Source organism: Phyllostomus discolor, chromosome 1, assembly GCF_004126475.2.
Source record: "Phyllostomus discolor isolate MPI-MPIP mPhyDis1 chromosome 1, mPhyDis1.pri.v3, whole genome shotgun sequence".
In the NCBI taxonomy this organism is placed as follows: Eukaryota; Metazoa; Chordata; class Mammalia; order Chiroptera; family Phyllostomidae; genus Phyllostomus; species Phyllostomus discolor.
The window spans coordinates 73527419-73544843 of record NC_040903.2 but is presented as its reverse complement, the minus strand read 5'-3'; the positions used below and the strand labels follow the sequence as shown (position 1 = coordinate 73544843).

Sequence of the window (17425 nt, the reverse complement as noted above, 5' to 3'; positions counted from 1 at the left end):
CTTCCCAGTTAAACTCTGTACTTTTTAGTTAATTTTGTATTCAGATAAAGTCTGAAGAGTAGGATATAGATTAAATATATATTATAGAATCCCTTTGTTATTTTAAAAAAGACATTTTGAGAACAGTTTTAGATTTCCGGAAAAAATGAGTGCGAAGTCCAAGAGTTCCCTCATAATATTCTCCATCTTCCCATTTCCCTTGTTACTAACATCTTGCATTAGTTGGTACACTTACTGCAATTGATGAGCCAATATTGATATATCAGTGTTTACTAAAGTCCATAGTTTATGTTTTAGTTTCTGTGTTGTACATTCTGTGGATTTTGACCAATGTATAGTGGATGTGTATCTACCTTTACAATTTCATAGAGTAGTTTCACTGTCCTAAAAATTCCCTGTGCCCCACCTGCTCATCCTTCTCTCTCTTTCCTCAAAGCCCTAGCAACCACTGTTTTACTATCTCCACAATTTTGCCTTTTCCAGAAGGTCATATAGTTGGAATCCATACAGTATGTATGATTTCAAATAGACTCCTTTTCAGACTGACTTCTTTTACTTAGCAATATGCATTAAAGGTTCTTCCATTTCTTTTCATGTCTTTTTTTGGGGGGGGTGCTTGGTAGCTCACTTCCTTTTATTGCTGAATATTATTCCATTGTCTGTATGTACCAAAGTTTCTCCAGTCACTTGCTGAGGAACATCTTGGTTGCCTCTTAGTTTTGGCAACTATAAATAAAACTGCTGTAAACCTTCATGTGCGTGTTTTTGTGTAGATACCAGTTTTCAGCTCATTTGGGTAAATAACAGGGAGTATAGTTGTTGAATTATATGGTAAAACTGTTTACTTTTGTAAAAAACTGCCAAACTTTTCAAAGTGGGTGTACCATTTTACATTCTCACTAGCAATGAAAGAGTTCCTGTTGCTCCACATTCTCAACAGCATTTGGTGTTGTCGGTGTTTTGGACTTTAACCATTCTAGTAGGTGTGTAGTGGTGTCTCATTGTTTGGAAGTCCCTAATGATATAAGATGTTTAGCCTCTGTTTATATGCTTACTTGCCATCTATATAAGTATCTTTTTTGGTGAAGTGACATGGCTTTTTAAAAAATAAAATGTAATTCCTTTTAAAAAATAGTAAAATTTTTTGTCTGTGGAGAAGTATGGCAAAACAGAAAGACAGTAAAAATTCATACATAATGCCACCTTTCAGAAGAAAAATTATTGGTAACATTTTAATATTTTTTTCTTTGTGCCCCCATCTCTTTGTCTGTCTGTCTGTCTGTCTATCTATCTAAGATAGATAGATATTTATATATAATGTAAATGCTAATAGTGGAGTCATAATATTTTGTACCTTTCATGTTTACTTTTCCACATGCAATTAGCTTTTCCTGTGTCATTCTTCTAGAATAGAGGTACTTAACCTTGGTTGAATGTTAGGATCATTTTGGGGAGCTTTTAAAATTTAGGATGCTCAGGCTGTACCCTAGGAGGATGAAGGCAAAATCCCTGTGGATGGACCCAGGCATCATACTTTTTAAAAATCCCCAGGCAAGTTCAGTATGTATGAAGACTGAGAACCATGGGACTAGAATATAATAGAATCATTTTAAAGAAAAACTATAATTACCAAAATATTATATAAAACATTGTACTCTTTTAATAAAGTTCAGAAAAGCCAAATATACACATACAATCACACTATACAGATATATTTATAGATATAGATATAGATGTAGATATAGATATGTAGCTGTAATGAGCTAAAGGGAATGATTGTAACTACAGCATACGGGATGATTGTTATTTTGGGTTGGAGCAGGGGGATGATGAGCTGGTGGTTGGCAGGACTGTAGGTTAAATGTTGATTATTTTTAAGGTTCTCGTTTTTATTTGGGGTAATTGCTTTCTGGTGTTTATTAAATTATTAAGTATAAGTAATTGAGTAAATAAATAAAAATGGACTAGGCATGGGTCAATTATATAAATCAGGGAATATGATTAAACTGATTTTTTGTTCCATAGGCCCAATGAGGAAAAAAAAAAACAATAAAAAACTATTACATCATCCTTGTAACTATAGTTGTGTTTAAGTATCACAGTGGTTTGATACCCAGGGTAATTTACTTAAAAAAATGAATGAGCTATTTCTTAGTAGCCAGAGCTTTTTATACTTTCTTTTTTTCCCCCTGAAATTGTATATCCATTCCACTTTTCTCACAGAGTTTTATCCTAATGTCATTGGTCAAAACAACAAATATGTGATGTTTTCTTAAACAATTATTTACTATAAAGTAATATTTTATTAGAAACTCATATCTTCATAAGGGGATGGGCTATTGCTTATTGTGTCTTGATTAAAGAACTTGTTGAATGGTCTTTGTCCTCACCTCCCATGTTTTCACCTTTGGAGCACTGCACCATATAAGATGGATGAAGGTTGGCCTTTTACTAATAGAATGGGAGAAAGGAGATTGTGTAAAGGGAGACGGGAATGGAGAACCCCTGCTGCAGGAATCTTCTCAAGCAGGTCAGCTTTAGCAATAAGTTCATATGGAAGTTAAGGATCTGAAAATTAATTATTTTAAGACTTTCCATGTCAGAGTAACCCCAGAGATATGTCCGCCTTTGCCAGGAAGGTTCGGAATGACCTATGGGGTGGAGGAAGCAGATAGGAGAATGCATATGTGTAGATATGTGTACATGCATACACAGAGTTAACTGAAACAGCATATATAGAAATATGTAATTCTTTATATTTTATCCTTTGAAATTACTGTTTTATATGACTAAACATAAATGGATATGAATACATATGTATCTCTTATAAACACATAAATATACATATGTTGGAATATGTAGTCAAGACATTTCAGTTTGAAATAATTTCAGACTTAGGAAGATGTTACAAGAATAACCCTATATATTCCCAGAAATTCCCATATATTCTTATACATGGATTTCTCAAATCCTACCACATTTGCTTTTTCCTTCTATATTGGTGTTAGTTTTTCCTGAATCATTAAAGAGTAAATTGAAGTATTTACCTCTAAGTACCCCATACTTCAGGGTGTATTTCTTACAATCCAGGATGTTCTATTACATAATAGCTGTGTAATGGTCACAGTCAGAAAGGTCACTGATAATCTATAGCTTGTATTTGAATTTTATCCATTGTCCTAAAATGTTATCAGTTCCCCTTATCTTTTTCTGGTCCAGTATCTAATCTTGGATCATGTGTTACATTTACTCATCTTGACTCTATACTTTCCACTCTCCTCTAATCTGTAATAGTTCCTTAGTCCTTCTTTGTCTTTCATGATCTTGACATTTTAGAGCACGGTTCAGTTATACATATTAGAATATGTGCTCAAATATTTTTACTGATGCAGTGTGTCATAAAACAATGAGAAAAGAATGAGAAAAGAAAAAGCTATTGGTTGCTTGGCAGAAGGTAAGGACTGACAGCATTGCACAATTGTGTGCAAATGGATTGCTGTATGATTTTCATTTTCAAAACCAACACTGATGTCAGTGGGATAGGCAATGGTGAGAATTGAAATTTATGGAAATGTGAATATAAATGGTCCTTGCTTCACTGATCAGACATGAAGCATAGAGTTGAGTGAGAGGATCATGTCCTGTGTGTCCCCTTCCTTGCATGGCAAGAGAAAAGTACTGGGAGAGAGCAAAGCTAACAGAAAAATACCTTTCAAGAACATTTTTACTCCCAAGAAGAGTAAAAGTAATTTTTCAGGAGCTGGAAATGCAAAGAACTGGAAAGTGAATCCAGAGAGAGATACCTAACATCTGTTTCATGTTCAGGACTGCCCTAGGAAACAGGACAAGCGGTAGAAAGAATTAGGGGAACTTGATTTTAGGAGTTTGATTTAAATACTGATTTGTCTATACCAGGTCATCAGAGGAATTTGTTAAAGAGCACAGTTTTAATCTGAGGTTTAAAACTTGGTCTTTGACCTGTCCAAACTCTTGCTTTGATTTAATTTGCAAGGACAAACATGGTCTTTAAAGATAATATATAGTTAGAATTAATGCCCTGTTTTGTTCTCCATTTGCAAATATTTTCTCACTATCATGGATTTGTAACACTGAAGTCTTAAGTTAACACCCATATGGAGAATACATTATAGGTGGATATATATGCCCATTTTATAGTACCTCTTCCTTGAAGAGCTGAAAATGTCTCCCTGAATTTTAAAATTGTACCTTTCTACAGAAGAGACTTGGTGTCAGAGAAAGCAGAAGAAACCTTTGAATTTTGGAACATATGTTTTACCAACCTTGGTTGATTCACTGTGTGCCTCAGTAGTTCAACTGAAAAATGAGAAAGTAACAAAATAGCCTTGAACTGTGTGGAGGCACAGAAACTGCCTCTGATTTGGTCTGGGAGTCATTTTACGATACATTCATTCAAAATAATAAATGGGAAGGAAAAAATTCTCAGAGGGAAGTTGGCAGCACAGTAAGGGGAACAAATTGCCAGTGGAGTCACTTTAGTAAATAGTGACATTTAACCATATTAACTTGAATTTCAGTTTTCTCTTTTAGTTAACTCTGTAGGTTTACTTTGAAAAAGGTTGCTATGTGAGATATAGAACTGTAAGAAATGTATTGAGTATTAATTGAACATTGTTGCATCTTGGCTGTTAAATCTCATGGGAGAAATGGTTGTTATGCTTGATTTGAAATTCTCTGGTCCATGCCTTTGATGGTGAGACCAACGAATTTACATACCTCTTTGGGGATTTCTAGCGGGCAGTGTGTGAACCTAGACTTTTCTTCATCTGCTGGGATGTCAGAGGGTGTGTGTGTGTGTGTGTGTGTGTGTGTGTGTGTGTGTAGGGGGAAAGGAATTTAGAGGATATTTTTTGAGGTAGCATATCTTTGATGCAGATCTGGGAGCTTGGAGTTAGCACGATAGAGTTTTATTTTTATCCACATTATATTTTCTGTGTTTCAAACATGAGATTTTTGAGAAATTGGAAAAAAGTATTAAGGCTTTTACAGTGCAGGATATTTTGGTTGACTACTGAATGTGTTTTCAAAAACTTGCACATAGCATCTGTGATCCACTATATGAGAATTTATAGCATAGCACTTTATTTTTCCTGTCTTGACTTTTGTGAGAAAATGTTTTCACTGTGCTTAGTGATTTACAGACAATTACCCACATTTTGTTTTGTTTTGTTTTGTTTGTAACTGTTAATGCTTTGCAAAGTCATGCATTTGGGACTTTGAGGATGTTGGTTTTCACAAGTGCTGAAATCAGTTTGAATACATAATTTCAAGAAAATACAGCCTATCTTTTCCTTGTTCCTTGTTAACTGCTTCGGAGCCTTCTTGGATAGCTAAGCAAAGCATTTATTTCTCTGAAGTTGAACTGTGTTTGTTCCTGAGCTTCCTGAAAGCAGAAATGTCATGAGCTGTTGGTGATGAAACCTGTTGGATTTCTGGAGGAAGCAGCTGGAGTCCTTGGCTTGTTAATGACTAGCGATGATTCAAGTCTTGCAGATTGTAAAGGAGCTGGTGACACCCTCGAGGCAAAAGGCAGCCACAGTGAAGGAAGGTAGGAACACCATTAGAAGGAATAATCAGAGCACTCCAAGTCACTCAGGTTTTTACAAATATGGACCTAAAGAACAGATATAAAAAAGGAGTTTTGAGTTATCATGTATGTTTTTGAGCTTCTGATATATTATGGTATCTGAAAAGAATCAGGTAATGGCATAATTGTTAACATGCCTTGTTATTACTGTTTTTAGACCATAGATTAGAAGCATATTGTTATATTAAAAGGTATGAAGAGTAAGGAGAAGTTATGACATACCTGCTTAACAGTATTTTTCACATTGTAAAGGTACTTGCATTATGTATTTTGGAGGGAGAATAAATTATATAATCCTCTTTTGATTTTGAAGTATAAATGTTCATGGTAGAAATCAAAAGGGAACAAAGTAGGATTCTGCTACAGCAGGGCAAAAGAACTAGATGGTTCTTATTATTGTGAATACCTGATAAAATAGTCGTTATAAATATGAACTAGACAGTGAATGGTAGGTTTTATTGCATTTTTCAGTGAATGATTTTTTTCTATTTATGATTATATGCTTAATCATTACTGTTTTATATTTAATATGCTCCTATATTTATAGCCTGTCTCAGTTTAGAATATGTTAAAATACATTTTCAAAATCTTTTTTAATTGTATGTCTGAATTACAGTTCTTAAAATGAACTAACACAGATATATATTGGAAGAAATACTTGTATATTTTTCTTTTTAAACATTTGAAATAGTAAATCTTCAAAATGACAATTAGGAATTGATTTTAAAAATATACTAGGCCATTAACTGATTTTATAATACTGGTAATTTTACTAATTTAATCTGTAGTTTAAAATCAGTTAACTCATAAATTTATATATATATTTTTATATATGTAAAATGTCTTTCTGTCTTTATGTATTTGAATAGCATAAGTATAACTCAGATGACATAACATAAATTATTTTGAATTTTTAAAACTTGATATGACCTGTTTTTAAAGTAAAGCTTATCAGATTCCTTAAGTCCTACATAAAATGATTTAGGGTGACGGTATAAAATAATATTGTGATGTATAGTATAGTCAACCAATAAATAGAATATTACAGCTGAAAGACATCTTAGAATCTCCATGTCTATTCTCGTTTCATGGGGAAATATGCTACTTACATGGACAAAAATGCATCTCAAAACATGACAGAAATTATTGTCATTTACCTTTGAAAATATGATAATACTATTTAGAATACTTTACAGTTATTTACCTCCTGTTTTCTACTCTGTTTCTTCTCCTGTTTCTTCTGATGTAGAAGACTTCATTCCAGTTGAATAGCAGAATTCTAACAATTAGGCATTTTTTTGAAAAGTGTACTGCTTTTACTGTTTCAGGAGAATATAAATTAGTTAATGTAATCCCAGTTTCTTTGAAACCGTCAAATTCCTACAGTCAGAATTTTTTTATTGGAATATTTTTTCTACTTTATGTTTTTAGTCACGACCATCGTTATTTGGAATAGACCCAGGGAAAAGAATAATAATATTCTTTTCGCATATTAGGTGTGTGTGCATGTGAAAACGAATATTGCGATCACATTTGACAGGAAATGCCATATGAATATCAAAAAATAGTACTAAAAGCTACCATATACTAAAGTAGTAGAATGGCTTTTGTTCCTAGATTTTTTTTCTTTTTTCTTTTTTTTAGACAGAATTTTCTCTGACCTGGGAAAATAGAGGCACTTATACATAGATTTTTTTCCCTTTAGAAGTTTGTTTTTCAAACCTACTTTAATAGTATTTTTAATAATTTAGGAGGTAAAATATCATTCTATTTTTATACAAAATATTATTATCTTTTACCAGTTTTTAATATTGATAAATTTCAAAGTCCTATAAACAGATATAAAATAATGACCCATAAGAAAAGTGTCTGACTTACTTCTTTAAAATGTAGTATAAATTTGATGGTTATAAGGAGAACAACATTTCAAAGTATTGTATTCATATTTAATATTAGAATATTAGTAAATAGTGTGAAAAATTGATTTGTGAAGGAAAGTATCAAAATAGGGGATGAAATAATTATAACAAATGGTTTGAAGAGTTTTCATTAATTACTTTTTGTTGGTATGAGGTAGTAAGAAAAAACAATATAATTTATTATAAGTAGGACCCACGCATATGGTTAAAAATTATTCTGGGGAAGGAGGGAAATTATTAAATATTCATGAATATTTTCTTTGAAATGTTCAAAACATCTGTCAAATTACTGCTTTGTCATTTAGTTAAAGTTAAATATCCCAGTTTACTCAATTTTAGTGAAATCCAGTGCAAACAGTTTGTGTTAATGCTCTTTAAGGAAGTTAGAATTTTGCAACGGTTACATTATAAGAAAGGGAAAGAACTAATAATGTTGTTTGAAGGATAATTTTAGTGGATCCACATTCTTAACTAGAATGATGCAGTGGGGAACTTATGGGAATGATTGACATTTGTAAGATAGTTGAAATGGATAGGAATAGATGTTTTGTAATACAACCTTGGGCAAAATAAAGGAATAATAGGTAAAGGATAACTGGCCTTTGGAAAAGTATCCTTGCCTTATAGGAAAGAGGGTTAAATATGCATGAATATATACATTCATTTGTTCATTCATCATTCTCTCATTTATTCTTTTATAAAACCCTTATCAGATGTTCAGTCTTTGCAGGTTACTGTGCTAGTCACTGGGGATAGAAAATAAGATACGATCCCTGTTCATTCCTGGAATACAGTAGATACTCTACTGTTTATGGGAGGGAGGGTGGGAGGAAGGAAAGGTAGGTACGTTTCTTAAGACAGCCTCATCCAAGGGGTATTATACCCAGGGCAGAATAGTTGGTTGTACTGCTATGAGGTCATCATGGGCAGAATTAAAGCAATTTAATTTTGTGAACCAGGGAAAGGGATGGAATCAGCAATTCTATGCCAAATAGAAAAATAAAGTGTTATAGTTTTTGCCTATGTCCTAGTTAGCTTGCATTTCAAGGACACAGCTAGACTAGGTTGGGAAGGCAAAACACCATGGAGCAGACCTATGTAAAATCATAAAATCTATTCAAATGTACATTAGGTACAAATGTAATCACAGTAGCTGTGTATTATCGAGGAGTCTGATTTTCTCCCTTAAAAACCTTGCATTTATTTAGATGAAACCACGACGTCTCTTCTCCCCCCTCCAGCCACAACCACCCAACAAGCCTTCCCCATTAGTGCTTCCTGGAGTGCAGGCCCTCCTCCCTCCCCATGCTCACTGCTGGCCCTCTCTCCTTTGGCTCTAGCCCCTAGACTCTAGGGAGTCCACCCCTCCCACCCCGTTAGCTCAGGCTACATTGCATCCTTAGCCCAATGCATCCATGTGCCTTCCTGCAACTGTCCCCACCCTCCATGCCCTGGAGGGCACCTACGTGCCCCTTACCCCTTTTCCAGACCGCTGTGTGCTCCCTGGCTGCCTCCCTCTTTTGCACCTGGTCCCCTGTGTGTCCATGCACCCCACCCCTCTCACCTATCCTGCACCCCCAGCGGTTGGCGCCAGCAGCTTTACAGGAGTTAGTCCATGTATGTCCCCACACCCACCCAGCCACCTTGTGCCACTCCTCCTCATGCCCCCTGCTGGTGCCTGCTAGGGCTTCCACATACCCACCACCCACAGTGCACTCCCTAGTCCCTCTTGCCTTTGGCACCAGTGCCTTGGACTCAGTGTGTCCATACCCCACCTTCTGCAGCCCCTTCCCTGTTGGCATCCATTGGAGGGCATCCACACACTGCCCCTCTCCCCCGCCCTGTGTGCGCTCCCTGGCCAGTCCCCCCTCATCTTTTGTGGGGTCAGCTAGGTCCCCAGTGTGTCCATAGGACCCCTGCCTCATGCATGGGTAGTTCCCCCTGGTGAAGGGTTGAGAGTGAGACCAGGCAGCTGGGCTTGGAACCGACAAAGGTCAGGAGGGATCAGGACATGCTGACCACCCTGAAGATCCTCATCATTGGGGAAAGTGGCATGGGCCAGTCTAGCCTGCTCTTGAGGTTCAGAGATATTTTTGACCCAGAACTTGCAGTAACCACAGGTGTTGACTTTAAGGTGAAAATAATTTCAGTGGGTGGAAATAAGGCTAAACTTGCAATATGGCTGCAAGGCAGAGTGGGAGACCACTACAGTAGAAGCGAAATTGTGTTAAGCCTTGGCTGGCCTCCAGCCTTGGCTGGGCTCCTATGCCACTGCACCTCTCCTCCAGGTCCTCTTCTTCAGCCTTGGGCACGTAAATCAAGCTGTAACCTAATGCAGGTCTGGCTGCCTGCTGCTTTGAAAGCCAATACTGGAGAGGCAGGTGCTGATATAAAGGAAGGTGGTTTATTCAGATGCTGGCCATCTGGAAGATGGGGGACTCTTGTATCAAAGCCCATCTCCATATCTCAGTCCAGGCAGAGGGTTTTTTGTTTTGTTTTGTTTTGTTTTGTTTTTAGGGAGAGGGGAACAGAACAAAGAGATCAAGGGAGGGAGTTGAAAAGTTCTCTACATGCAGATGAACACTGTCCATTTAAATAAAGCAAGTGATGGCCCTGGGTTAGTCTTCCTGGCTTTACATCATCCTGGTTTTATGTTTGGAGGTCAGCAAATCTGGTGCTGGAATGACTGAAGGCGGGGGACTTTATCTTTTGAAGTTAGTTCCTAAGATGCTTTTACAAACATGCTATCTATCTATAAGCTACCCATTAGTCAGAGTCAGAAACAATGTAGAAGAATGGTGGGGTAGGTTATGATTTTCCACTGTTACAAAGCTAGTGCCAGCAGCAGCTGGCAGCAGAATGGGCACAAGCAGGAAGACCCAGGGGAAGAAGCCTACCTCCCATCTCAGCAATTGGAAGGCCCATGAGAGTGGAGCCTCCACGCAGTTGTTGTGGTAGTGGTGCCTCTGAGACACTTCAGTTAACGACTGACGGAGCAGAGATGAATCCCACCTCACTGACACCAACTCTTGCTCAGTTGCTCCTAGTGGCTCTGCTCACTGGCCTGAAGCCCAGCTCAGCTCAGGATTCCTGTTCCTGACGAGACACTAAGAGCAGCTCCGAATTGAGGCCAGAGTGCCGCTGCCTTCAAATCTGCCCCTACATCCCAGTCTGGCCTAGGCCTCACTGGCTTCCACAACTCTGGTGTGGACTATGGTTCTTTCTTTGTTGAAGACTCAGGCTCTTCCTCTGCCTCTGGGGCAACTTTAGAGGAATTGAGGCTCATTTCTGGGGGAGGAAAGGCTGCGTTCTAAAACATATCAGATTGGAAAGTAGGTGCTGGACCAAGTGCCTGTCTCCACCCTAGCAGACAGTTTCCTGGAGAAATTATAAGTCTATATGAGCTCTGGCTACTCATGCCTGGACCCTGGAGCTTCATTGGGGAGCACATGGCAACTGGTAGCTTGACTAGCCCCAGATTTGTTTGTGGTGAACATCCTAGGAGTTTAGTTAATACAAGAAACACTTTAAATGCAAATAATATGTGTGCCTGTACTGGGAGAATTTGGCTTGTTCACAGGCATGCACACACACATATATACAAATGGCACAGATACTACATGTGTTTTGAGTGGCAGATTTTACCTTTCTGGGGATCATTCAGTAGTACAGTTCTCAAGTAAGGCTTTCATGAACATGGTTTCCTTAATTTATTTTTTATTGAATTTATTGGGGTGACATTGGTTAATAAAATTATATAGGTTACAGGTATGTAATACTATAATGCATCATCTGTATATTGTATTGTGTGTTCACCACCCCAAAGTCAAGTCTCTTTCCATCACCATTTATATCCTGTAGATCCTCTTCTACTTCTCCCCACCCCTCTTTCCCTCTGGTAATACCATACTGTTGTCTGTTATTTTTATTAACTGTAAATGTGATAGGTACATACAGTTTTTCTTATAAAAAGTTAGAATAAAAACCCCCAACCTAATCCTAAACCTTTATTCTATTCCTCTTCTTTTTTTTTAATCCTCACCCAAGGACATTTTTGTTTTAAAGATTTTATTTATTTATTATTAGAGGGGAAAGAAGGGAGGGGAAAAGGGAGAGAAATGTGGATGAGAGAGAGAAACATCAATCAGTTGCCTCTCATATGCGCCCTGTCCAGGATCAAACCCAGGTGTGTGCCCTGACTGGGAATTAAACCAGCCACCTTTTGCTTTGTTGGATGACACCCAACTAACTGAGGCACACTGATCAGGGTCCGACGGCATTTTTTTTCATTGCTTTTAGAGAGAGAGAGGAAGGGAGAAAGCAACAACGTTGTGAAAGGGAAGCATCAATTGGTTGTCTCTGTATGCACCTGGATAACCAGGGAACAAACCTGCAGCATAGGCATGTGCCCTGCCCAGGAATTGAACCCGCAAACTTTCAGTTGTAGTACAACACTCCAACCGAGCCACACTGGCTGGAGTCCTTCATTCCTCTACTTAAAGGAAGTGTTCAAAAGTGGGTGTTTATCCTGAAAAACTGTTTCTATGAACTTACAGGCATATTAAATATATGCAAATATGTCTTTTTCATAAATATTGTGTATGCAAATTACATTATTCACATAATATTTCAGAATCTTAACATGTAGGTGCATGTAGATTTATCTTATTCTTTTGTACTGCTCTATATTTTGCCAGTGTATGGATGAAACACAGATTAATTAGCTATAATGCTATTGATAGGTGTGTGGGTTGTTTAGCCTTTTGCCATTACAAACAGCATTAATGAAAGAATGTCTTTTATTTAGAACACCTCATATCTGTGAGATAACTTTTTATAAGTTAAAAAGTTATCTTGGGGTATAAATGACATACCCTTTTTAATTTTTAGAGCTGTTGATAATTAATATATATAAAAGTTGTATAAATTTGTACCCTCATGAACAGTGTATGAAGTTTTTTGTTGCTGTAGTCTATCACAGAATGCCAGTAAGATGTTTATGTGCAAAAAAAAAAAAAGCCTCATGTTTATTTGGACAAAAACATTTTGAAAATAGTATATGTTTCTCCATCTTGTTAAGCAGAAGTATGCTCCCTATAATTTAACCTTTTCTTAATTACTCAGGTTCTTTATTAAAAATATGTTTTTGTAGGTTATAAAACCTAATGACCATGTTTATTAAAATTATTCTTAAAATAAGAATAGATTAAGGTTGGGGCCCTGAAATTTTCTCCTATTAGTGAAACAGGAGCTTTGGTGCCTGTCCTAACCTTTTCATTTCCCACTTTGATGCTTTAGCACCTTTCCTTTCTCTAGATTATTAAAATAGCCTTCTCTTTTATTGCATTTGATAAACTTGCACTGAACATTTATCACATTTTAGATGCAAAAGTGCAGAGATGTATCTTCAAGCTCATATGCAAGTGGTAAGAGACAAAAGTCAATAATTAATCTAGTATGATAAGTGCTGGAGAAGACAAGGTGTCGTGGGAACCCCACAGGGAACTGGCCCTGGTTTGGTAATTAGGAAAGTGAAGGAATTCAACTTTGATGAAGTGACAGATGCTCTCATTTGAGCCAAGTGTCAAAGGATGCATAAAGGCAAGCTAGCTAGTGGAAAAAAGAGAGTGTGTATAAGCATTGCAGACAAAATAAAAAGCAGAGGGCACTCAGGTGCCCAAATGTGAAGAGACTTCCATAACATGTGGGAAGTTTAGAAAGAGTCTTAAAGAGATAGTGGGAGAAAAAAGACTGGTCACATTGTATTTGGTCATTTAACTCTGTATTCCATCCTTCCATACCACGAGATAGCTTTCTGAAACAATTTGCCATTGAACCTGAATTTGGACTTAACTTATATTTCTAGCTGTATCACCAGATCTCTTCATGCCCTGACTATGCCAGCTGCACCAGAATGCTTGTCTGTTCCCAGACACACGGCTCCATGAGGATAGCAAGTCCTCCTGCCCCTTATCAGATCTGCCTGTGGGCTCCAATGACACCCCTGCCAAAGTGTTTGTGGACTTTTTCTCCCCTTGCTCCTCTAAGTCAGAGTTAATCATTCCTTTCTTTGCACTCTCATACATTTTACTTTTGTCTCTAATATCACACCTTTAAAATTATATTGTACATTATGATTATATTTATTGAAGTGACCAATATATGTTAATTGAAATAAATGTTTTGGCTTACTGGACACTTGGGCTTGCATCCTGTTTTTAGTTGTTGTAGATGATTAAGAATGTGGTAAACTGATATTTAAATAAGTGAAATTATAGCTAATTATTATAGCTAATAACAAAACAATGGACAGGCAAATGTTTGATTGCCCTTCGAGTTATTTTGTATTGGTCTGATAAGATAATGGTTTTCAGCTTATATTTAAAATATATCCAGCCCTGGCTGGTGTGGCTCAGTGGATTGAGTGCCAGTCTGCAAATCAAAGGGGCGCCAGTTCAATTCCTAGTCAGGGCACATGCCTGGGTTGCAGGCCAGGTCCCTGGTTGAGGGAGCCTGAGAGGCAACCACACATTGATGTTTCTCTCCCTCTCGTTCTCCTTCCCTTCTCCCTTCTCTAAAAATAAATAAATAAAATCTTTTTAAAAATAAAACACTGTCATTGCCCACTCAATATCCATTCTCTCTTAATTTTTTACAAATAACAGAATAACATTGATTTTGTTTTTGGGTGATATTGTGCTCAGCTAATAAACACACCAACAAATAAAGTCTATTTCTTGAGTTGTAAGCAAAAGCTTGCTGGGGATTTCTGGGCAGGTTTTTCTCTCTGAGATTCTTGGAGTTGTAGCAGCCATGGTATGGTCCCGGGTCAACATTTGTAAAGTGCTTAGAACGGTGCCTGGCACATAGTATGTGATTGTTAAATAAACAAATGTGCATAGTTCATATTTATTATGCTCCATAATTTATTAATGTGTAGTGATTATCTTTTTGTCCTTGTATCTTTATTGGCCTTTTGAGAAAAAAAATATACACCAGCCTGCTTACATGCATTCTTTATTTTTATATGTGATCACAGTTGAGAATACTGTTTTTGTTATGTACTGTAGCTTAAAAACTTATTGTGAGTGTGCACTGCCTTCAGGGGAAGCAGTCTTCTTTGTCAGGCTTTTTTGGGGGTTTCAGCTTGCCCTTTTCAACTCATTTTTCACTCCCATCAACTCTACCACTTTGTTCCATTGTTTAGTTCATCAGTGCCCTTGTTGTAAAAATATTTAATGGTAATGGTTTCACCTCTTCAAATGGTATATAAGCTCTCTTGGAATGTGTAGTATTTTTATCTGTGCATTTAGTAAATGCCCAGGGTATGCTCATTTAATAAAAGAATCTTCAGTGGAAAGGGGTCTGAGTAATAGTTCTTGTCACTATAGGTCACTACCCCACAACATGGTGACATGCAAACCACCATTTGGTGACATATTTAGAGATTTTCTGGATGACACATTCTTTTTTTTTAAGATTTTATTTATTTATTTATTTATTTATTTATTCCTAGAAAGGGGAAGATAGGGAGAAAAACTTCTGTGTGCAAGAGAAGCAGTTACTTCTCTCATGCCCCCAACTGGGGACCTGGCCTGCAACCCAGGCATGTGCCCAGACCCTGAATCGAGCCAGCAACCTTTTACTTTTTGGGATGACACCCAACCCCCTGAGCCACACCAGTCAGGGCTGGATAATGTATTCTTAAAAGGATGCTGCTAAAGGATCTTGGTTTACTTCTTTAAATTATCTTTCATATTCTTTGCTCTGCCATTTGTTACTTCTTTCTGTGTTTTTCCTGATTATTCTCAAATGTTTATCACATAAAATAACAGGGGAAAAAGTCAATCAAAATGAAAAAATGTCAAAATGTCATCCAATATAACAATCAACAGTTAATTTTTATGTTTCTATAATGCATCTAAGTATAATTTAGGTCATTTTTTCACTTTAAACAGGTTTATCTTCCCCATATGAGGAAAAAGTATAAAAACTTTAAACTTCTGTAGAATAGCATATACCTGTGGTATAGCAAGACCATGTGGAGTCCCCATTTGTTATAAGTTGCTTAATAGATAACCACATCAGTTATCTGAATAAAATATAGTGGATAACCATATCACTGCATTTGGGATTGCAGATAGTGTCACAAATATATGTTGTACAAGTTACCTTGTTGTCTTGATGGAGAAGAGTAGATACTGTAAAACGAGTAATGTGAATCAAATTTATGTATGGTCTTGCAGAGTAATCAGAGCTAACTCAGGCATCTTCTCTGAGATGTCGAGTCAATTTCCTATGTTATAGCTCCCTTAGGGTTTTTAGAGGTGACATGGAGGATAGTTGGGCACTGGTAGGCCAGGGGTACTAGGTTCTATTTGAAAATGACTTAGAGTAGCCCTTTGCATATATCTCTAATAACTATAGCATATATACTTACAGTTACTTTTTAAAGTGCTGTGTATTAAGCTGTGAGCTTGTTCAGGGCAAGGACCACAATTTATTCATCATTTTCAAAAAAGTTAGTTCTGAAGAATGCAGTGCCTGATAAGCTTGCCTGGTATTTGTTTCTTTATAGCTTACCATCAAAGTGATGAATGCACATATGGATAAGAGAGAATTGTTCTCTCTTGAGAATTAATCAATTGCCTAATTAATGTGGCGATTCTGTTTTTACTCTCTATTATTTTATTACTGAAACAGACCACCCAGTAGAAATTATAAACATTTTCTAGAGAACAATTATGTTTGCCATGAGTTATTTTACATGGAGTATTATTTGCAATAAAATATTTGTACCACTATCTGGATAGAATTTAAATGTTATTTGAAAGTTCTGCAGTGTCTTCATTCAGATAACTTGTTACCTTTTAAAAATAGGCTGCTGGAGTATTGCTTCTCTCCCGTTTAGCAGACACTAGATGCAGTGATTAATAAAGGTCATTATGCTACTTAGTCATGGAGAGCTTTTAATGACTGTCACCTGAACATCTGCTGGTTTCATTACTGCAGTTATCAAGAACATCCAACACAATATAGATGCTGTTCTTGGAAAATCTGACTTAGGCTAATCTAGTTACTACTTAAGAACATTTTAATATACCTTTAAATAATTGTGAGAAAGCCCTTATCTTTCACTTCCAAAGTGCTAGTGAGAAAACTTTCAGAGTGCTTATAATTTAATCCTGATGTCCTATGGGCTGAATTCTCAGTGTCTAGGAATTGTCTGTGTACAGAATTGGATGGTGGAAGCAGTGACTTTCTCATGTGTTCTAGTTAGCATGTGAAACCTTGACTGATAATATGGGGTTTGGAGTGGAGTCAAAATGAAGGAAAATGTTTACTCAGACTTTGCTGGGAGAAATGAGGATGAAAAATGAGAAATGATATATTGATTATGGGGTTTTCAAAAATAGGACCAGTTATTTTAATTTTGAAATAACTACAGTGCTTGCTTTGGTAGCATATACACTAAAACTGAAATAATTACAGCTTCACAGGAGATTGTAAAGCACAGTACTGAGAGGTCCCTTGACTCTTCATTCAGTTTGCCCTAGTGGTAATGTGTCACAGGACTAGAGTTAGGTATCAAAACCAGGATGTTGACATTGGTGCCATCTGCAGACTTTATTCAGATTTCACTAGCTTTACTTGCACTTGTGTGTGTGTGTGTTTTATGCAGTTTTATCACATGTGTAGATTCATGCAACCACCATTTCAGTCCAGATACAGAATTGTTCCATCATCTACAGAGCCACCCCTTTATAGTCACACCCATTTTACTCACCCTCCCTGTACTTTCTTAACCCCTTGCAACTACTTTCTTCCTTATTTCTATAATTTTGAGAATATTATATAAATGGAGACATATATTAACTTC

General features: G+C 36.7%; 1 protein-coding gene across 2 annotated transcripts in view; it reads left to right on the top strand.

Annotated features, from left to right (window-relative positions):
* USP6NL (USP6 N-terminal like) overlaps positions 1-17425 on the top strand; it is a 178683-nt gene that overhangs the window by 51688 nt on the left and 109570 nt on the right. Inside the window, exon 1 of one of the 2 annotated variants that reach the window (XM_028505652.2) lies at positions 2865-5587. The exons of the other annotated variant lie outside the window; for it this stretch is intronic. Within the exon in view, the coding sequence (XP_028361453.1) occupies positions 5515-5587 (73 nt within the window). The 5' untranslated portion in view covers positions 2865-5514. Of the gene's footprint in view, positions 1-2864; positions 5588-17425 lie in introns of those variants that run through there. 2 annotated transcript variants of the gene reach the window in all.